General features: G+C 54.1%; 1 protein-coding gene across 50 annotated transcripts in view; it reads right to left on the bottom strand.

Moving 5' to 3' along the window:
- The window catches only part of EPB41L1 (erythrocyte membrane protein band 4.1 like 1), a 117,938-nt gene that overhangs the window by 24,095 nt on the left and 71,602 nt on the right, over positions 1–22,241 (bottom strand). For 11 of the 50 annotated variants that reach the window (XM_071211676.1, XM_071211675.1, XM_071211683.1 and 8 more), the window contains 9 exons: positions 20,569–20,644; positions 17,274–17,492; positions 15,419–15,506; positions 14,678–14,830; positions 11,877–11,974; positions 11,430–11,605; positions 8,932–9,077; positions 7,971–8,006; positions 5,444–5,626 (listed from right to left, as the gene is read on the bottom strand). In XM_071211676.1, the coding sequence (XP_071067777.1) occupies positions 5,444–5,626; positions 7,971–8,006; positions 8,932–9,077; positions 11,430–11,605; positions 11,877–11,974; positions 14,678–14,830; positions 15,419–15,506; positions 17,274–17,492; positions 20,569–20,644 (1,175 nt within the window). Of the gene's footprint in view, positions 1–2,785; positions 2,891–5,443; positions 5,627–7,970; positions 8,007–8,931; positions 9,081–11,429; positions 11,606–11,876; positions 11,975–14,677; positions 14,831–15,418; positions 15,507–17,273; positions 17,493–20,568; positions 20,645–22,241 lie in introns of all 50 variants that reach the window. The other 39 variants (XM_071211674.1, XM_071211673.1, XM_071211681.1 and 36 more) reach the window with 7 other exon arrangements.

Below are 22,241 nucleotides of genomic sequence, written 5' to 3'. Positions count from 1 at the left end.
ATACCAAACCGCGAACTTAGAGGTTAGTGTCAATTGTCATGACGGCTTAAACAACTTGAACCCTGTGGAGTTCAGTCCAGTAAGAAACAAATATCAAGGCCCATCCGTGGAAAATTTTTTAAAAACCCAAAGAAAGGTTAGAAAAGGACTGGCCAGAACACATCATTGAAAGAAGAGAACTAAAGATCCAAGCACCAGAATGTAGCACTGTCTAAGCATTAATGAAACGGTGCCCCACCTCCCCTGAAGAGTCCATTGGACAATGCGTAGGAAGGAACAGACTTCTGGAATCTCAAAAAGCAAGAGGGTCATTTGGTTTTTAATTGTGTAGCCACAGAACACTTTCTCCACAGAATAATGCAAATCAATATGGAACACAAATACCAGGTGGGCCTCCTGAATTTGGGGGTCTGGGCCACCCTAGTGACCTGAGGTACCTCCCTCCTTTGAAACCACTACTCTGACACAAACCCCTCATGATACAGATGTAGAAACTGAGGCCTAGAGAAGATAGGCCCTTTGCCCAAGGTGACAGCATGAGCTAGTAGCAAAGGCAGCACAAGAACTCATCTCTGACCCCCGTTCGGTGAAGCATGTGCTTTCCACTCTACCCGACTGCCTCCACGGTAAACTGTGCTGAAAGCTGCTCCCTGCAACACAAGGGGAGGTTCAGAGAACCCTGGGCTCCTTTTCAGGCAGACCTCTCAGGCAGTGACCTGGGGAGGGGGCTGCCAATCCCGCCCCACGAGGCCTCTGAAGGGTTCTGAAGGGTCTGGGACACGTGGTAATCTCTCTTGCCCCCACTTCCCTTCGAAATTCCACTTTAGCAAAAGCTCCATGATTGTCAGGGAATCAGACCTCAATAAAAGAATCTGGCCAATGGGAAAAAAATAAATAAAAGGAAGGGAACTAGGAGCTGGTGTAGCTCAGTGGTTGAGCACCAGCTTCCCACATATGAGGTTCCAGGTTCAATTCCTGGCCTCAATACCTGAAAACAAAAGGGGGGGAAGGGGAATAAAAGTCTGGTGTAGGTTTCTGAGATTTTACTTCAGGTTAAGCTTTCAGGATGACGACGTTTGAACCGTCCCAGAGAGAAGGGCTTTGAGAGCCTTCGGAAGCCAGGTCTCTCCCACCCGGGGAAGGCCTTCTTAATCTTTAACCTAGGTTTTTTTAGCCACTCCCATTTCTGCTTGTACCATCAACATCTACCTGGTAATGATGGGCAAAGATGGACAATGAGGCCCCTTCTGGAACATTCCTGCCCCATGGCCTAGAAACGTGGCTAGATAAGCAAGAGTGAGTGAGGTGGGAGCTGGCCCAGAAGGGAAAGGAAGATTCTGCAGGAAGAAAAAGAGGAACATTTACTGATGCTTAGTAACGACGTGCCAGACACAGCCCGTCTAAGGTATCCAATTTAGTCCTAATGGCGAGCTGTGAAGCGGGCACTATTATCCTTATTCAGAAAGTTCAAGTGGGACTCCCAGAGGGGAGGTGACTTGCCCAAGATCACACGGTGAGCAGTGTGGGGAAGAAGGGGCTCTGCTTCTAACAAGTGAAAACAGAGGTGGAGATCCAGAAGCGAAAAAGAGATTGAACGAAAAAAAGAGGATAACTTTGCTGGCACCGGTGGAGCCGCGCCTAGACTGGGGGATGGTCTGAAAGGTGCCCTGACCGGCTTCTTGAGATGGGATCATGACAGGCTGGCCAAGCTGGTGGTGGCTGGGCAGCCATTCTTCCCCTCGAGCCGCAGACCTCCAGTGCCTGGAGCAGAGCCGCCCCTGACACCAGCCGGGCGCACTGCGGCGAGAGCGGCGGGGCTGTCTGTCCTGTTCCCACGCAAGCCACAGACAAGAAGAAAATGTCCAGCCAGACAGACCTGCTGGCTCCAGGCTGCTCAGGCTCCCCCAGGAGCTCTGGGTCACACCCTGGACCCTCCTCTTTACAGGAGACCCCAGAGGAAGCCATGTCCTGGGAGAAGCCACTGAAGGAACTGGGAGTGCTCAGTCCCAAAAAGGACCCATTAGAGGAGATGAGGTGGTCTGATCTCTGAAGGACTGTCCTGGGAGCTCTGGGTGCCTGAGGCAGACCCAGGCCCCCCAGCAGGTGACTCAAAATGGCAGATTCTAATCCAATAGGAAAACTTCCCGATGGATGAGTGAAGACAAAATGGGATGCGTGCAAGTCGAGGGAGAGCGCCCTCTGTGGAAGAGGCTGGGAGGACCATCCCCAGCGATGCTGATGAAGGACACGTGTTGGGGGGAGTTGAGAGAGGACGGAGGTGGGGATGGATGGGGTCCATTCCCCAGCTACCACTGCCGGACCTTGCTCAGGCTTCTGAGCAGAGACGAGTCCTCAGGGCAGAGGATGTCCATATACCACGACCCCTGATCCCGGCGTTTACAAGTCAGAGCCAGGCAGATGTCCCCTGCCTCCCCAGGGCCTGAGAGAGGGCGCGTTCTGCCCCCCCATTGGAAACCAGGGGTGACGGGCTGTCCTGTCTGCCCAGAAGGGTTTCAGTCCTGCCACTTCTGACAAACAATGGATGAGTTTGATCCTTGAGGGATCCCGGGGGGGGGGGGGGGGGGGGGGGGGGGGAACGGACACTCACTTGTCACGACATGGGGACAACCTGGGTTACCCACTGCTCCCCGCTGCATGGCAGAGTCTGGTGCACTGACTGCCCCCAGAGAAAGGGCTTTCTAAAGGCAGCAGAGGGTGGTTCTGGGGGGAGAGGCAGGAGGCCCCCGGGGGAAGGAGCCCCGGGAAGGTGGAGGCAGACAGTAACCTCAGGAGACGCTGCGAGGCTTTTCTGAGTGAACACTTCCAAGCCCTCGGCTGTTCCGGGCTCAGGTACCAACTCCTGCGGGGAGGCGTCCTGGGTCCTCTGTGACTGCGGGAGGCCCAGGGCCAGAAGAAAGGGGGAGAGGGGAGGAGAGAAGGAGAGAGAGAGAGACAGGAAGAGAGAGAGAGAGGGAGCAGGAGAGACAGATTTGTAAGTAGCTCAGCTTTGCGTCCCACAGCCGCAGGCTTCGTGGACTGGGCGGGGCAGGAGCCGAGGCACCGGGTGAATTAGGGACGACCCCTCCAAGCCATTTAAGCGAGGGAGGCCGGGGGCCAGCTGCCAGCAGAGCTGGGGCTTCGGGCCCACCCCTCACCACCTGGCCTGCTCACGTGAGAGTTTTGGGAGCTCCGATTCAAGTCTTCCCTGTGGTCTTTGGCATAGACTATGATTTCATCCTGCAGTTTGGGTCACAGCCTCTCTTAAAGCGTCATCTTTGAAACTAAAACCAAACGGGTTTAGCAAACAGGAGGAGTTCTTAATAGTTTGGGGCGCCTATTTTGCTTTACGCTCCCGCTGTCTTCCCCTTGGCTCAGTCGGGGCTACTACAACTCATCTCTGGAGCGGGGCTTTAGTCACCATCAGCAACCACCCCACGAATGCCCAGTCCTTTCCAGGGCATGAAGTGCTTCTATATCCATTACTTTACTCACTCTTTCCACGACCCTATGGGGTAGCAGTTTGGGTCCCCCTGCAGATGGGCAAGGCAGTGAGGCTCAGAGAGGTAAAGTTACCCGAGGACCTAGCCTGCTTCGTGTCCATGGCTCTTCCCCAGCTGCCAAGCTTTCAAGGGCCCCTAAATGCCAGTGGGGCCTGCGGGCCAGCCCTGAATGATCCACCGCTCCCTGTGAGCTCCCGGACCTGACTGCTTTCCAGCGGTGGACTAGGGCAGAGGGCGAGGCTGTACCCTCTACAGGACCCATCGCTGGCAGTTCCCGCCATCCCAGCAGATGGGGCACAGCCCCGGGCCAGGCTGCTCTGGGGCAGAGAAGCAGCCCAGGGCTCCAGACCTGCCCCTCTCTCCCGGACTGCGACCCTTTCCGGAGCCTCTGCCTCTCTGCGTTCCACCTCATCCCACCCACTGCAGGACTGATTAGGGGCCGCTCTGGCCAGGCCTCTGTCTAGGGCAGGAGGCTGGGTGGGGGTGGCGGCCTTGCTAACACTTCTCCAGCCCCGTGGCTGGGCCAGGGGTGTCCAAAGAAGCTCTCCTTGGAGCACAGGTTTGCTCTCCTTCCACGGCACCAGCCTTCAGGGTAACCGATGTTCCCCAAGGCAGCCCAAATTTTGTTAACCACCAGCCGGAGAGCGGCCTCCGCAGCCTCTCTGAGTGCCTGCCTCACCGGGCGAAGCCCTGCTACCTGGGGCGCCCAGGCAGGGACGGTGCCGATTCTGTCCGACGCTCTGCCTGCTAGATCACAGATAGATCGCCAATTTCCAAAGCATTCAAGGGCAGCACACAGTTGACTCCACACCTGGTCTTCACATGATTTGGTCTTGCTCCTAGGCAACTATGATTTCATGGCCAACACAGGGGCCTGGGACACAAGAAAACCAGCTTCCAGCAACTCTTCTATCAGCTAGCCCTTTGCCTTCCTGGGCCTCAGTGCCCCCACCTGTGAAACGAAGGCCTTGAACCAAGCGGGTTCCAAAGGCCCTTCCAACCTTAAAAAGGATTCTGATTTGAACTTAATCTTTGTGAAAGCGTCCTCAGGCTCTCAAAATGAAATAAGTAACTCACTGAGCATCTACCACCTGCCAGGTACTCTGCTGGCCCCTCGACATGCCTTTTCTCATTTGATCCTCACAACATCCCTATGAAGTAGGTACTTTTATTATCTCTACTTGATGGAGGCTCAGAGGGGTTAAGTAACCAGCCCAGAGTCCTCCAGCTAACAGGCAGCGGAGCCAGAACTCAAACCAGGCAGTGTTAAGCCTAGACCACAGCTCAGATTTGAGAACAGTAAGCAGTAGCTCTGGAAAGAAAACACCTCCGTGTAAACCAGGGTAAATATTGCCAAGATACAGCAAGTGCTAAAAATACTAACTTGGGATTATAAATATAGGACTTCTCAAAATCCTCTCTTCACCTCTTTCAATTGAGGAAGAGCTCCATGCTTTCTACTCTAAAAGGCAGGCTGTGTGGGATCTTTTTTGGAAGTATCAGGAGCAGGTATGATTTTGGGGGAGGATTCATTCCCCTCTGGTGGGCTCTGAGGATCCTTCCAGGAGGCCAGGGGGAGCAGGCTGGTGTGTGTGAAAAAGGCACTTGTTTAAAATGCTGATTCCAGGGCTCTAGCTCCAAACATTCTGAGCCAGCAGGTCTGATGTGGGGCTTGGGAATCTGCGTTTCTTACAAGCACCTGCTTGGCTGATGGAAGGGGAGGATGACGAGCTACAGTGAGTCTTTTGAGTTTTCCATGCTACAAGGTGGCCCCTGAGGCCCAGCCTTGGAGATTTAGGGAATCTGCCTTCTTCAGCCTCATCTGCCACCCTCTCCCCACATCCCCTGACACAGGGCTGGAGGACGAGGCTAAGTCAGTACCCAGTAACTCTCCCAGTCCCTCTTGACCAAGGCCCCGAGCGAGGGGTTCGGGGGAGACCTACCTCGTTGGCTTTCTCAGGGGTGCCCTTGGGGGAGGGGGAGGCAGGCGAGGAGGGCAGCCTGCGCTCGCGCTCCCAGTCTCGGTCGCGGTGGATCAGCTTGCTATTGGGCTCCTTCAGCGTCCTCTTGAGCTCATTGATGCTGGCCTGATGCTTCAGCAGCACGTCCTCGGGCTTGTCCAGGAACTGCGGACGGATGGCGAGGGCAGACGGGGGTTAGGGCACCAGCGCCACACAGGGCGTCAGGCGCAGTGATGCCACCAGCAGGTGCCACCACCGGCCCTCCAGCAGCCCCGGGCTTCCCATCCATGACCCGCTGACCTTCACGACAGCCCCAGGAGCCAATCAGGGCCGGGACCACGAGCCCCGGCAGGGGCATGTGCCGAGCCGTGGTGCCCTCGGGATTAAAACAGTGGCGTCTGGTCAAGTGGCCACCTTCTCTTCTCCCCTCCCCGCTCCTTGGCCTCTGCACATCCAACTCAACCCAAATCTCACAGGTTGGGGTGAGTTGCCTTTGGTCCTGTGATCCAGGCTTCCTTGGGCCTGCAGTTGACTGCCACATCTCTGACTTCCCTCTGCTGACAACCAAGGCAAGGCAGGTAGCCATCCTGGAGTGAGGACGCACAGACCCCATCCACTGGCCTGGGCCACTGTCTTGGCAGGATCCCCTGACTAGGCCCCTTCCAGCCCCATGGGGGCCTAGAGTGCAGGCATCCCTAAAGCCATCCATCCCAGGAGAGCCAGGAAAACGAGCCCTGCACCCACACCAGAGACCAAGGCCAGGCACCGACTGAGTTTGGCCTTCTCTACAGGGGGCTGCTACCTGTCCCAACCACCAAGGATTTTCCAGATACCTTCTGGGTACCGACTCCTCAACAGTAGACAGGGTGCGGTAGGGCCTGACAGAGGACCAGGGTGCTATTGGGTGTCCAGGGAGATCAGAATTAGAGAGGAGGAAGAGGAGAGGAAAGTCCTACGGCTGGGCACAAGAACTGAACCAGGCAGAGCTGGAGGGACAGGAGTGTCCCCCTTTAAACCACCAAGTCTAAGTTCAAGCCTGTACAGGATGTCCCAGTGATCTGCTCCTAGGTCAAGTGAGGACCAGCCTCCATGCAGGAGTCAGCAGTGATCTGCCAAAGCTGCTTATCTGCCTGCTTCTGGGTGCCGGGCTGGCAGCCCAGGGACCCTTATCTGCAAGACTGAGGATTCATGCCAACTCAACTCAGGATAAAAATGGAAAAGTCTCCACTTGATAAAGTTAGACCAGGTGGAGGCTGGGCTCAGGCAAGGCCAGGATCTTCCCCCGGGCTCACCTCTGGCATCTGAGGATCCACTATGGTTGCCTCCCGAGGAAGGACACCAATCCCACTGAGGCTGCTGCTGTCCCCCCAGGCATCTGTCTAGACCTCCTGCACCCCTTCCTGAGCTGAGCTGCCCTCAGCCAAGGTCTGTCTGGGAAGTTAAACCCGACGGACGTTGCATGGAGAATGGGTTTGGGCTCCAATGGAGCACAGGTCCCAGCCCAAGCTGTGGCTCGTGATCCCCCGGCCTGACCTGCCATGCTGGCTCCGTGGGCCTTCAGCATCCCATGGGCTAGACCGGGTGGGACTCCTTGAAGGTTAAGGGCCTTAAGGGAATGTAGACTGGACACCTTGCTGTACACATGGGGGGCTGGGGGCTGCAGCGAATTGCCCAGGGTTGGGACCCAGATCATGTGACTCCCGGGACAGGTCCCTCTTGTACCCCAGCCTCTGGCAGCCCGAGAAGAGAGACACTTCTCCTGCAGTTAGGTGCCAACCAAGAAGTAGAGGCTGCAGGAGAGGGAAGGAGACACAGTTACCACAGGAAGAGTACGTGCAGGAGAACAATAAAAGGGGAGAGGCAAATGAAAAGGAGGAAGAGCTAAAGAGGGGAGGTTTTCATTGGCAGAACTGGAGCTAGGGCAGCCGCAGGCCTTGCCCAGGAGGGGCTGAACCTGAAGACTAAGACGACGCAGACGTGCTCTGAAGGATTCCCCCTCCCCACCTCAACCCCCACTCCCACACCTTGTTGCCAATAGATACAAAAAGAAGCTTGGGGTGAGGACACAGGGGACACAGATGAGATGGGGACACAGCCAAACAGTCATGTGGGGGAGGAGATGAATCTATGGAGGGACGTGGGGGGATGAGTAGAACCAAAGCACAGAAAGGCCTGGAAGGAGCTGGTGGGCACAGGGAGGGTGGGCAGCAGGTGAGAAGCAGGCACAGAGAACCAGGTGACCTGGAGAGGCAGTGTGACGCTGGGAAGAGGGCAGGAAGGGCAAGGAAGGAGGGAGAGACGGCTGGTTGGGGGGTGGAGATGAGTGGGAGCAGGGAGCAGGGGAGATGAGCTTGACAACGGGGGAGCAGAATGGCAGGGGAGCAGGGAGGAAGCTGATGATGGGGCATGAGATGGCACGGGGGGTGTAAGCCTGGGGTGGAGTGTGGGATGGTGACGAATGAGCGGGACTCAGTTGGCGGGGTGGGGAGGGCTGGGTCCCGTGCAGTACCTCCTGCTTGTGTCTCGGCGTGGTTTCCTGCTCCGGCTAGCGGGATGTGGGAGGAGGGAAAGGAACCAGCAGGGTCAGTAGAGCCGTTGGATTAGAGACACCGCAACTGGCCCGGCCCGGCAAGGTGGCCCAGCGCACTCGTGTCCCAGCAGCGGAGGCCGAGGAAGCCAGTGGGGCCCGCGGCAGCAGGGAGGGAGGCAGAAGCTGGGGCAGGGCTCGGCAGGGAGCTGGGCCCGGGAAGGCAGAGGACGGGCTGGAGGGCTGGCGGCCGAGCGGGCAGAGAGGACGGCTGGGCCATGCTCAGCAGATGGCGCGCAAGTGTGTCTGGGCGTTGCGTTTCCGCAGTCAGCGTGTGCACGTTCATGGGACTGCGTGATGGGAAACGCTGCTTAACCCTGACCAAGAGGAAGCCGCCCCTGGCCTGGGTGTGTTTTTTGCACTTCTGTGTGACTGCACCTCAGGTGAGTGGGCATGCACGTCTGTGAGGGAACACACGGGGGCCTGAGGTCGCACATGCTCGCAGGAGTGTGTACACAGGCGTGTTAGGGGTGTGCGAGTGCACTGGGGTGGGGCTGGGGCAGTGGGAGGGGGACGCACTTGTATCATACCTCACACCTGACTGGACCATGGTCTGGGGAAGAAGGGGGCTGTGCAGATCCGGGTCAAAGCCACAGGGGGCAAATGAGGCGTGAGCAAGAGGAAGCCTGAGTCTTCCTGGGACAGTGCTCCTCTGGGGGAAGCAGGGCCAAGAGGAGGGGAAGATGCTGGCCGGGCAGCAAGCCCACCTCCCACCCCGCCCCAGGGATAGAGCATGGCCCAAGGGCGCGGCCTTGACCGTGGAACTGGCCCATCACAAGGACGCTCGGCCTACCGGGGGGCTCCTGGAGGCCAAGGCTTGGTGCCATCCAGGGACAGCCTCCCGAGCCCCGGGTCAGAGGCCACGAGAAAACCAGGCTCCTACCTTGAGCTCCTTGATCTTGGTGGGGGTCCTGACCTCGCCCTCCTTGGCCTCTGACCGCCGCCCGCCAGACTCGCCATCCTCCTCCTGCTTGTCGCTGTCAGGTCCTGCGTCGTGGTTCTCGCTGACCGAGGCCGGGCGGGAGAATTCTGCTGAGGAGGGCAGAGATGGCCAGGCGGCCACGTGACACATCTCCCATGTGCACCAGCAGGAGCCAGCCTGGCCACTGGCCACCCCAGCCGGGCTGCCGCGGGGCAGACCCTTCCACAGCCCCCACCTACTCCCGAGGAAGGAGCCAGAGGAGTGACGTGCCCTCCCCGGGTCACAGCCAGTGACCGGCAGAGCTGCCTCCCCGCCCAAAATCCCCACTGGATTTCTGCAGCACTAGAGCCTGGGTTCAAAGCTCAAGTCCACCTCTTCTAGGCTGTGTGACCTTGGGTGAGTTATACAAGCTCTCTGGGCTTCAGTGTCCTCAGCTACTTCAGAAAGCTGAGGTGAGGAACACAGAGGCCAGTGAGTACAAATATTTATTTAGAAGTGTGGCTAGTGTAGTAGGGCAAGCCTTCAATCAGTGTTGGCCCACAAATGTTGCTGTTTTTGTTGTACTGGTTGTCCATTATTTAGCAATACACAGGTGCTATAAGATTAGCTTTTACTAATGAAAGCTCAAGTCCTGAGGTTGGCAAATGTTTAACCTTCCTTATAAATTAGAGAGAATTCAAAGCTCCCTGCAATAACATCTTTCTCACTCACTGAATGGGAAAGAAAGGGCTGGAAGTACAGGCTTCACCCCAGGTACTAGGCAGAACCTGGACTACGCCCACGGAGTGTGTCTCAGTGGAAAAAATGGCCGCAAAACATTGGATCAAATTACCAGAGCACAAATTATCCTTGGGGTTCGCCTAGATTAAAAAAAGAGAATTATTATCCTTTCTATTCATACACAGTCACTTGTCCAAGTGCCCATTTATGCACATTACTTCATCTGATTCACACAATTGTGTGGCTGGCTAGCATGGAATTTCCGTTCCTATTCTAGGGAGGATAAATTGAGCCCCTGAGAAGGGAAAGGTCCCACAAGTAGTTACCAGTGAGTCATGACAGGGACCTAGACCTCCTGGCTTAGAGTTCAGGCCTCTCCTCTTCCCCAGCTCTGGCCAGCCTTTGCTGCTCCTGATCACTCGGCAAACTCCTAGACATACTTCAAAACCCAGCCCAGCTGTCACGCTCTCTGCAAAGCCCTTTCTGCCCCCTCGTAAACAGAATTAATCCCTTCCTCCTCAAGTCTTGCTGTATTCCATATATGCTTCTTTCATTGCACAAATTACCCTGAACATTTTTGTCCAGAATTCCCTAAGCTTCTCAAAGGAAAGAGCCATACTTATGCACTCTAAACACCCAGCACCTAGCCTAGGCGCTGACGCATGTGCAGCGCTCAGAAAATGTTTATGGAGGTGAACTAACTTGCCCAGAGGCCCCCATGCACTCTGGGAATATCCACTGTTCCCTGGCCCAAGTCCCCACCTCCCACCCTTTAAGCCTCTACAACACTAAAGCATTAGGGGTGGGTACGATTTCCTGAGGTCCTACAATGTGCTAGCAACTGGGGTTTTTATGAGCACCGTCTCAGTATGTTCTCCCTACAACATACTGAAGCGGGTATTACTCATCTTACAGAGGAGGAAACAGCCTCAGGGAAGTGGAGTAAGCTGCTCCAGGGCTCACTGACATCTTTCTGTGTCCACGGAGCAGCTGGCAAGCGGCAAGGCCCAGATGGGAACTTCGATCTCCCCGCTACCTGCCGTGGCCTCTTGGAGTCTTTCCTACAAACTCTAGTGTGCATATCCCGGGGGCAGCCCCGGCGCTGAGGGGTGCTGGTTTGGGAGGGCTGAGGGAGGATCTGGGCCTCGGCATGGCTAACCATTTCACAGGTGATTCTGATGCAGGGGGCCTTGGCCCACATTTGAGCCACAGACCTGGTCAGCTTGATACAGGGCAATGTGGGGCCAGTTCTCATTGATGCCAAGGGGACCCGTCAGTTTAAGAGAAACGGGGCCTGTATAGAGCCCCACGTGGGCCGATGTCCACCAGCCTGGAGCCCGATGAAGCCACAAGAATGACCAGTAGCAACCCCTTGGTCTCCAGTCCACATCCCAGCCCCCGGCTCCATGGTACAGTCCCCAGGCACTGACTCCCTGGTACGGCGATCTGAGAATTTCCAAGCTGCTTGGGAAGGAGGCCCAGGAGACCAAATGGCTGGCCCTGGGACCCCTCACGGTCAAGACTCAGGGACTGAGAAGCAGTGTCCCATTCCATGTGGGAGTGCTGCTGCAGGCTGGGGTCTAAGCCACCGACAGCCGCCCGGCTGCAGCAGTGGGCTCTGTCTGCCCTGCCTGGTGCAAATAAACCACCGCGTCCACAGCTCATCCTGCGGAACCTGGCACGGCTGCCCCTCCTCCCCTCCACACCCCTCTCCCCCGACTGCCGGTTCGGGGGCGTACCTCCGTCCAGGCTGCGGGACATGGTGTACCGTTTGCTAGAGGAACGCTCAAAGAAGGGTGCGGGCCGGTCAATGAGGGCACTGGCCTGGCGGGTCTGCGCCTGCGTCCTCCCGCTGTACCGGAACTTGGAGCCCATCACCAGGAAGCCCTTGGGTGGGGGCTCAGGGGACACCAGCCTGCATTGGAGGGATGGAGGTAAGAAGCGGGCATCAGGCCTGCACTGCCAGGCCTGAGGCTGGACCATGGCTGCCATGTCATCCCACTGTGCCATCAATCGTGACAACTCAGTAGCGGGCCAGAAGGGGAGAGACTTTAGGAAAGGGGAAGGCGTGGGCCTTCCTACAGTCCCCACTAGCTTCTCCTACCACCCTCTCAAAACACAGTCACAGCCACACACACGCACAGCCCCTGCCCCACCCCCATCACCCCATCCTGGGCCAGGCTCACCGGAAGAACGTGTGATGCTCGATGCAGACCTTCCACAGCCTCTTGGCTGACCGGTGGTTTGGGAGCTTAAAGCCAATTGTACTCTCGAATTGCTCATACTAGAAAACCAAAAGGGGTGGGTTAGAGGCAAGGCCAGGGCCCCGTCTCCCCACTAGTCCACCCTTCTGAACCTCTTTTCAGACAAGTGTGACTCTGGCATGTTTATTCATTTCTTCAATCCGTAAAGATGACTGAGCCTTTTCGCTGCGATGGACCCAGTGCTAAGCACGAGACACACCAGGTGACCGAGACTGAACATTCTGGGGGGGTGTTGGATAATGAATAAATGGGCAAGATCATTTCAGATACTGGCAAGGCCGCGGAGAGATGAACAGGGTGATGGGCAGAGAGGAGCTGGGCAGGCAGGGTGGAGGGCTGTGCTTTTAAAAGGGGTCATCGGGGTATGCCCTCTGAAAAGGTGATCTGCACTGAGATCCAAAGGACAGAGAAGGACCTGGCTGGGTGAGAAGACAGGGAAGAGATTCAGGTAGAGGGGACAGCAAGTGCAAAGAGCTCAAGGAGGGAAAGAGCTCGGCTTATCCAAGGATCTTAAAGAAGACCAGAGGGAAGCAGACTTGGCCCAGTGGTTAGGGCGTCCGTCTACCACATGGGAGGTCCAAGGTTCAAACCCCGGGCCTCCTTGACCCGTGTGGAGCTGGCCCATGTGCAGTGTTGATGCATGCAAGGAGTGCCCTGCCACGCAGGGGTGTCCCCCGAGTAGGGGAGCCCCATGTGCAAGGAATACATCCCATAAGGGGAGCCACCCAGAGCAAAAAAAGTGCAGCCTGCCCAGGAATGGCGCCACACACATGGAGAGCTGATGCAGCAAGATGATGCAACAAAAAGAGACAGAGATTCCCAGTGCCGCTGACAAGAATATAAGCAGACACAGAAGAACACACAGCAAATGGACATTGAGAGCAGACAACTAGGGGGGTGGGGGAGATGGACAGGTGTGGGAAGGGGAGAGAAATAAATTAAAAAAAAAAAAAAGACCAGAGCTGGAGTGTGGTGGGCAGGGGGTCACAGGGCAAGTGATCAGTGGGAGGAGGAGGTGGCAGGGAACAAGTCTGAGCTTTAGCCAAGACCAAAGACAGCTCCCGAAAGGTTTAAGCAAGGAGTGGTGATGCGGGAGGTTTGACATGATCAGATTTAAGAGACCTTTCAGATCTTCCTAGCAGCCATAAGGAGAATGGCCTTGGGCATAACTGGAGGGAGGAGGCCCATGAGCAGGACAGGACTGCACAGAGGCAGGTAAGAGATGGTGGCTGCTGGTGTCTGGTACAGTGGAAAGGGAGAGAAGCAGAAGGCTTCACCTTTATTCTGCAAGTAGGACCAAAGGGACTTTCGATGGGTGAGAGGTGGAGGTTGAAGGAAAAGGGGGGTGTGGGCGGATCCAAGTGTGCATCTCTGTGTACGTTGTCTCGTGTCTGTACATGTAAGTCTGCCCTGTACATACTCGAATCTGTGCATGTAAACAAAGATATGGACATGGACATGTATTTGCTCATCTACGTAACCTGAATGCATGGGGTTCTCTTTGCAGGTATGCTCTCACGTACCCGGGTTAAGTGTGTGTGTTTGCATGCACATACCTAAGGTGTGAAGGCTACATAGAAACCTCCAGGAGGAGAGGGATTTCTCCCTGACCAGAGTCCCAGCACCACTTCTCCAAATATCTGATTGTGGCCGTTTGATATTATTTATGAATTCCAAAAAGAGATGTAGATTATATTTGTAAACGAATCTATTCCTCTGGGCGTGATACCCTTTGAGTGTATTAGATTCAGCTGAGATGTCTTTGATTAAATTATGTTAACATTAGGGCTTCGAGTCCACCATACCATTAGGGCAACAGAGCTGAGAGCCCACCCCCCTGCTGGGCTTTATAAATGGACGCTCAATCCAGAACACAGAAGCTCCATAGACACGGGAGAGAGATGAGCCGTTCACCTAGTTTACAGCTGACCGTGTGAAAAGAACAGAGCAGCTGAGGCTGGAAAGGAATAAGCCCCAGAAGAGAGATGAGCCCTATGCCAGCCTACAGCTGAGACTGAAAGAAGCTGGGGCCACGGAGCCTTAAGAGGCAAGAGGGGGAAACGGACTTTGGCCCAGTGGTTAGGGCGTCCGTCTACCACATGGGAGGTCCGCGGTTCAAGCCCCGGGCCTCCTTGACCCGTGTGGAGCTGGCCCATGCGCAGAGCTGATGCGTGCAAGGAGTGCTGTGCTACACAGGGGTGTCCCCCGCGTAGGGGAGCCCCACGCGCAAGGAGTGCACCCATAAGGAGAGTCGCCCAGCGCGAAGGAGGGAGCAGCCTGCCGAGGAATGGCGCCGCCCACACTTCCCGTGCCGCTGACAACAACAGAAGCGGACAAAGAAACAAGACGCAGCAAAAAGACACAGAAAACAGACAACCGGGGAAGGGGAGGGGAATTAAATAAATAAAAATAAATCTAAAAAAAAAAAAAAAAAAAAGAGGCAAGAGGAAGGCTGAGACATCACCCGCCATCTTGCTTCAGCATGTGGCACCAGACCTTGGGTAAGGAAGTACCTCTTCTGGTACCCTCAGTTGGACTCTTTAGGTCCTGGTAACTGTAAGCTTCTATCCCAAACAAATACTCTTTATAAAAGTCAACAGATTCCTGGTACTTTGCATCAGCACCCCTTTGGCTGACTAACACACCAAGAGAGCCCAGCTGCTCAGGTCCACTCTGTGCTCATCAAATCTGGCAGAGAGGAAGGGCTCCCCAGGCAGGCTCACCTCCCCAGGCCGAATCTTGATATAGAAGTTACTCCTCTTGTAAGAGATCTTGAGAATCTTGGGCCAGGCGAAACGGTTGATTCTCAGTCGGTCCCGATAGATAAGCAGGCCGTTGGCACAGACACCTAACATGATGTCGATGCCCTCAGAGTCCTGCATGAGAAGGAAGCATGGGATAGAGCCCGGGGCCCTCGCCTGGGTGCAGGTCTGCCACCCATCTCCCAAACCCCTCCCTGAGCCCTCAGGAGCAGGGCTTGAGCACCCCCGTTGCAGTCCCACTGACCAATCTCTCACCTAGTCATTCGGTCATTCACCCATTCATTCCATTATTTATTCACTCACTCACTTGGATGATCATTTACTCTATCAGTCACTTGATCATTCATTCATTCAACAAACATTTAGTGGTACACGCTCGGTGCCAGGTCATGTGCTAAGTGCTAGGGACAGAGCAATAAATGAAGGCCTGTATCTTTCCCTCAGGATGCTCCCAGTCCAGCCTGGCACAAACAGGTTCATTAATAAATATAATACAAGGAGGAAATGATAAAGATCATGGGAAAAAAGGGTTATGGAACTTCTAGGAATGAGAAATAACAACAGAAAAGGCTTCCAGGTGGAGGTAACACAGGAACTGGCACACCAAGCCTTCTGGAAAGACCTGTGTTCATCAGGAGGACCACCCAGACACCAGGGGACCCCCAGAATCCCTCGAGCATGTGAGCTGGCTGCCTTCAGTACCTTAGCATGGTGCAGGTCCACCCCGTACATGGAAAGCTTCTTGGCGTTCTCCAGGAAGTGGATTTCAGCCTCTCCTGGGGTCATGCCCCTGGGGGAAAAAGCAATCACAGGTGGACACTAGAAAAGCCCCGGTCTGGGCCCTGATGACTGAGGGTGGCCGTGATCAGAGCCCATGATTTTAGGAAAAACTTTCTGGAGCAGACATGTGGCGGGACCATACCCGAGTCCCTCCCTTCTGCCCTCTGTGTGGATCGGGTACCCCCAGCTCCTCATTCAGCCCACCCAACCCCCATCTTTGTCCAAAACTCAGGTCCAGGCTTGTTTCTTCCAGGAAACATTCAAGAGCTGAGCTGGGAGTTGGGATTTTGGCCTCACTCTGCCACTGAGTTAAGTGTGAGCCATAAATTCTGCTTTGCCAAGACTGTGAAATCATTGTTGAAGGCATGGTTCATTATAATCACCCAGATGCTCCTAAAGTACTACCCATTACAAGATACTTCTCTCAGAATTTAGAACCAGAAACCACTTAAGCTCCCCTGAGGAACAGGTACATGCTCATCTTTCTGAAAAGAAGAATTATGTAATTAATCAAGTTCCTTCTTTGCTTTGACTGCCAGGAAACTCAGAGGAAATTTCATACTTAGTCACAGCTAACATATATTAAGTACTATACGCTGGTCACTGCCCAAGCACTAACTCACTGAATCCTCACCACGACCCAGTGAGGGAGGCATTACTGTTATTCCCAAGCCATATGGTCTCAGTATCAACACAACCCTCCAGCAGCCACTACTGGCCCGTCAGAGTTGGCACGAGAGCCCATCACCCGCCAAGGGCCTTTCTTCCCCACCCACATGGTCCCTCCATCCTCATCAGTAATGAGAAAATACCACCAAGCCCCTTCCCACTTGTACAGCACTTTACAGTTTATTATACACTTTCACAACACTTACCACACTGGAGCCCTCAAACCCTAGGCTAAAAGCCAAAAGCCCATCGAGCTTAAAAGGACCCTAAAAACACTCAGTGTCGGGGGTTCCTCCCCGGGGATAATACGTCCTTCACAGCAGACATTTGGAAATGTGTGTGGAGGGTTACACTTTGGTTGTTACACTGAGGGGTGTTAACGGGCATTTAATGACTGAGGTCCAGGGATGCTAAACATCCTGCACAATGAACAACTGCCTTGCCCCAAATACCAAGAGTTGAGGAATGTTGGTACTCTAAGTCTGTCCATAAACAGGTGGACAGTGGGGCTCAGGTGAGTTAAGTAACCAGCCCACAAGCACACAGCTGGCTAATTATCCTCTAATTCCTGGAACAAGGCGCCTCCCATTACACAATTGACTAGTAACCCCTCCATTCAGATAGCAGCAATAGCAGCCGTTACGTAGCGTGCCTTCACTCTGTGCCATTAGTCCTCCTGACCCCCCTACGAGACAGGTTTTTGGTACCCACATTGTATAGACGAGGAAACTAAAGCATAGGGATGGGAAATGACCCGCCCAAGATCCCCTGGTTAGGAAGTAGCAGGGCCAATTTGGACCTAGGTAGCCTGGCTTTACTCTTGAACTTTATGCCCAAATCTAGTCATCAGCACACAAATCCAAGGACACAAAAGAGACATTATTATCTCTAGGTGGCAGATAAAGAAACTGATTCTCAGAGGCCACGAAGAGGGAATTATCCCACCCATACAGGAGCTGAAGAAAATGAAGCTCAAAGAGGCTGTCACTCCCACTGGATGGTACTCAGCAGGGCACGTGATTTGCTCCGACACACCTCAAGGCAGGGGCAGGGCCAGGTGGGCTATGGACAGTGCCACCCTAGGACGGCCCTGGCCGAGGCCTCTCACCTGTACGTCTTGTGCAGCTCCATGATCCTCTCCTCCAGCTCTCGGGTCTGGTTCGGGGCGAAGCGGAGCTCGCTGGCGTAGTTGCCCACGTGTTCCTCGGCGTCATAGTCACCCAGCTCAGCCTGCACGGCGTAGGAGCCCAGCAGGGCGTGTGTGACGAAGGAGCAGGGCAGGCGGCCTGTGATGATGTCTGCCCGCAGCTGCAGGCACAGGTAGTACCTGGAGATGGGGGACAGTGAGCACGGGCTCAGGCCCCACTCCCTTCCCAGAACCTCCCAGAGCTCAGCTGCTCATTAACACTGGGCTGTACGCGCACAGCTCAGGAGAAGGGGACAGCTGCCAGGCGCTGGCAGGTCACATGGTGAGGATGTGGCTGTGGTCCATTAAAAGCTTTCACAACATGTCGTGTGACTTCAAGCATTTTGGTTCAATTTTTAATTTGAGGGATTTTTCCTACTTTGGGAGCAGTTTAAATGTCTTTCATTTTCAGCTAAATAAGACTTAACTTGTTTGCCCATTTTTAAAAATTTCACTTCTTTTTTTTTTTTTTTTTGAGGTACCGGGGGCTAGAGATTGAACCTGGGACCTTGTATGTGGGAAGCCAGTGCTCAACCACCAAGCCACTTCGGCTTCCCTGAGTCAGTTTTCTCCTTTGTTCTGCTTGTTGTTTTGTTTTTTCAAGAGGTACCAGGATCTAAACCCAGGATCTCCCGTGTGGGAGGCAGGTGGTCAACTGCCTGAGCGACATCCATTGCCCCTTTTAAATCATACAACATATTCTCATTGTGAAAAATAAATACAGCAAATTTAAAGATGAATCTGAATTTCCACTCAACGTCCACTCTCATTCCTACTATGCTCCCGGAAGTCACCACTGTTACTGTGTGTGCTCCACACCGTTCTTCCCCCACGGCCAGGGAAAACGCGGACGCTTTTGATCTAGGTGTGTCTTGTAACATGTAAAGGGTATTGAATGGTACGCCGGAGTTGACGGTTTACTTGTTCACACCACGTGCCTAAGAGCCACTCCCATGTCAGCACGGTGGCTCCACCGCATTCCTTTGAACTGCTGTACTGGATTCCCCAGCCCAGCTGGGCCTGTTCGCCAAAGCTTTCCCAAAACTCTTAAATTTTGCTTCCAGCTCTAAGCGAATTGTCCAAAATGCAAATTGGTTTAAAAGAAACATTTCCAACCACCACGTCCTGAGTTTTTATAACTTTTGGGCATGCTTGGATGATTTTATAATTTTGAAAGCCATTTCAAAGCATTGTTATTGCTTTGTCTGTTATTTTGGATTTCAAAAAATGTTTCAGTTCATTTTCAGCCAGTGATCCCTCCCTGCCCATTTCACTATGCATCACCATTTTTTTTCAGTTGCCTTTTTCCTTTTTTTTTTAAAGATTTATTTCTCTCCCCTCCCCCCTTCCCTCGCAGTTGTCTGCTCTATGTGTCCATTCACTGTGTGTTCTTCTGTGTCCCTTTGTATTCTTGTCAGCAGCACCGGGAATCTGTGTCTCCTTTTGTTGCGTCATCTTGCTGCGTCAGCTCTCCGTGTGTGCGGCGCCATTCCTGGGCAGGCTGCACTTCTTTTGCATGGGGCAGCTCTCCTTGTGGGGCTCACGCCTTGCATGTGGGGGGCTCCCCTACATGGGGGGCAACTCTGCGTGGCACAACACTCCTTGCCCGCAGGGCCAGCTCACCACACGGGTCAGGAGGCCCTGGGTTTGAACCCTGGACCTCCCATATGGTAGGCCAATGCTCTATCTGTTGATCCAAATCTGCTTCCCTCTTTTCCTTTTAAGTGGCTTTTACTTGGCATCCTTTTTACTGCTCTGTGGCATTATTTTATAGTCAGAATTGAATCTCTGGCAAAAAGTACATGCAGCCTTAGCATGTGCTCAGCACAAGGTATAGGCTCGGAATCAGAAGGAGCGGCTCAAATATCCCAGGCACTGGCCTGGGACTTGGAATTTTGCTTGAAAGTCTAAAAATTCAGCAATCACTGCCAAATACTCTGACCCATCTTTCATTTCAATCAATTTGTCATTTTGACCAATTTATTTTTGGCCTAACTATTTTTGACTAAATCAGCTGTTCTCCTACTTTATCCCCTGAGGCCATCTGCTGGGCAGGAGTTAACTTTCTCCTTGTGCTCCTGGAAGCCTGACGGCCAGGGACAGGCACAAAGAATGGCAGTGTGAGCAAGACCACAGCTGCTCACACAGCTGCCCAGAGCCTGGGGCCCGGACCCCTGCTGCTGCCATCTTGGCCCCAAGCTCATGACCTCGGGGCTTAGACCAGACTCATAAGGCCAAGGCCTCAGGCCTGATCTGCTCCAGGACATCTGGCTTATCTCCCAAGGCCAGACTTGGCATCTTGACCTTGGCCGGTTGCCTGGCACGCAGGCCACAGGCAGCAGGGAGGACCCCAGTGGGGGAGATAGGCTAGCCTAACAGCCCTTCCCTTGCTTCAGGAATAAGTTCAAGTCCATTGTTGGTGGGTGTGTGAGGCCCATCACGTGGATAACACAACCCCAGAATTATCATGGAACAAGCCTACTCTTTGGAATAAATTGGGTAAAGAGAACAGCCTTCCTGGTTCTGGTTTCCAGAGGCAGAATGAGCCCCATGGAAGCTCCCTCCCCAGCATCAAGCCTTGGCTCAGCCAATTTGTACCCCTTCTCATCTCTCAAGTCACCCCAGGTACTAGCCTCGAGGCACAACGAAACTGCACACACAATCCATGTGCACCCCAGCAGCCTGGGCTTGCCTTCGTGGGATGTCACATGCCTCGCTGGGCCTTCACGTGCCTGGTGTGTGCACAGAGGCATCGGTGCCACATCCTCCTCGGGTACAAACTCCTGGTCTCCCCAGCCCAGCAGCCTTCTCATGGGTTTGGCTTGGTCCACCCAGAGATGTGTTTTTTGAGTTTGAACCAGTTGCCAACATTCAAAAATTGTCACTTTTCACTCCCAAACCTCTCTCGCTTCACTTCTCTGATCCGGACCCCATGCCCACAATGACTGCCGAGAACTGGACAGCGGCTGTTTTAGATGAGGGTCTGTGCTCTCAAAAACTTCCTCCTCCAAGGTCAATGGTCGGCTGCCTTTGGCCAGTAGGTGTGCTTCGCCGTTTCTCTCGCACGGGGCCCGCTCTCTCTGCTGACCCCGCCTGCCGGCCTCGGTGGGCCTGAGTTGGAACTGCTGTCATATACTACCCCGGGCCTGCCAGCACCAGGTGCTCATCTCAGTCCCACCCGGCCAGCACGACTGCCCCCTCCCTCCACAACGCTTACCTCGTGATGTCTTCTGTGAGCTGGGCAGGGTCAGGGGGGTAGAACTTGACTGTGAAGGCAAAATTCCAGGGGCTGCCTGAGAGGAGAAGATGGGGGAGATCAGAGAGGCTCACCCATCCAGTGGGTGGTCCAGACACACCACCCTGTGGGCAATTTTTCAAAGTCTTGTCAAATCAATAATCTCAGGATAATCCAACCAGGGAGGCTAAACCAGACATTATCCCCACTTGACAGCTGAGGAGACTGAGGCCCAGGCTGAGAGATCCGGAAGCTAGCAGAAAGGCAAGTAACACTGCATGCCTGGCACAGCGCTAACGGCTCTACAGAAGTCACTTCACCAAACCTCCTGATGGCCCCAGGAGTAAATCCTAGTAATCCTACTTTGAAGATAGGGACACTGAGGCCGAAGTGGTAAAGTGGCCAGTCCAAGGTGACTCAGCTAAGAGGTGGCAATGACCCCTCACCTGGCTCCAGAGCCCAAGCCCCCTCCCCTACGCCAGAGTCCTCGATCCAGGATGTTAATGGGAAGATAAGACTGGAAAGTGCCACATCAAACAGGTGTCCTAACTCCGGACTTCTCAGCGTCCACTCTCCGCTATTGGGCATCAAAGCTCTGGAAGGGAGGCACAGCGTTCAAGCTCTCCCCAAACCTATTTCATCAGCTACACACTTTCTTCAGGGCACCTGGTGTTCCTCAGGATTCAGTTTGGGAAATGCTTTCCTACATGATGTCACCTTCTCAGATGGCAAAACTGAGTTATAAAAGAGACCTAAAAATCAAAGCTGATGGGCCAAAAGGGACAGAAGGATAACTATTCACTTCCACGTTTAGATGTGAAAAACCAGCGGCACACGTATAGGAAGGTACAGACGGGAACACAGGCTGCGGTTTTCACGGGAAATCGCATGTGCGAGCCTAGAGAATGGGGGTCAGCGGGTGCGAGCTTGGGCAAAAGCAATGAAAGCTACAAGCCACAGCAAGGACCCCTCTGCCGATGCCACCGCGGTCGGGCCTCCCATGTGGCCTGGGGACATTCCGGGCTCCAGGCCTTTAGGCAGGCCCACCTGGGCAGGGCCCTGTCCCTGCGGCCCCACCACCTTCACCACAGCTGTGCCGTGGTGGATGTCCAGCTGGTCGCTGGGCCAAGAGTTCCCATGCAGTTAGAGGAACTTCACCTCCACGCTCATCCTGAGATGGGCTTTCCTTTTTGTACACGAGGACCCGCTCTCCCGGGGTCCTCAGCTGGTCAGAGGCAAAGCACAGCGACCCAAACCCTGCTCGTCTGACCCAGACCAGGCTCGAGGCCACAAGGGACTTCTTGAAGAAAGCAGTCTCAGAGGGGAGATGCTTACATTGCACAGTTTCAGTTTGGGATGAATGGAAAAACTCGGTAATGGAGGGTGGTAATGGAGGGTGGTGACGGTAGCATGACAGCATGAAAGCAATTAACTGCAATTATATATTTGAATGTGGTTAAAAGGGGGAAATTGAAGTTGTATATGTAACATGTTACTAGAATGAAAATTTAATGGGATGGTACAACACAAATGTGAACCCTAAGGTAAACCATGGACTACAGTAATAGTACAATTATAAAAATGTGCTTCCACCCATTAAGGCACTACACTAATTCAAGGTGTTAATCATAGGGTGGTATGTGGGAACCCTGTAT

Source organism: Dasypus novemcinctus, chromosome 24 (assembly GCF_030445035.2).
Source record: "Dasypus novemcinctus isolate mDasNov1 chromosome 24, mDasNov1.1.hap2, whole genome shotgun sequence".
Taxonomy (NCBI): Eukaryota; Metazoa; Chordata; class Mammalia; order Cingulata; family Dasypodidae; genus Dasypus; species Dasypus novemcinctus.
This window is presented reverse-complemented; position numbering and strand designations above follow the sequence as displayed.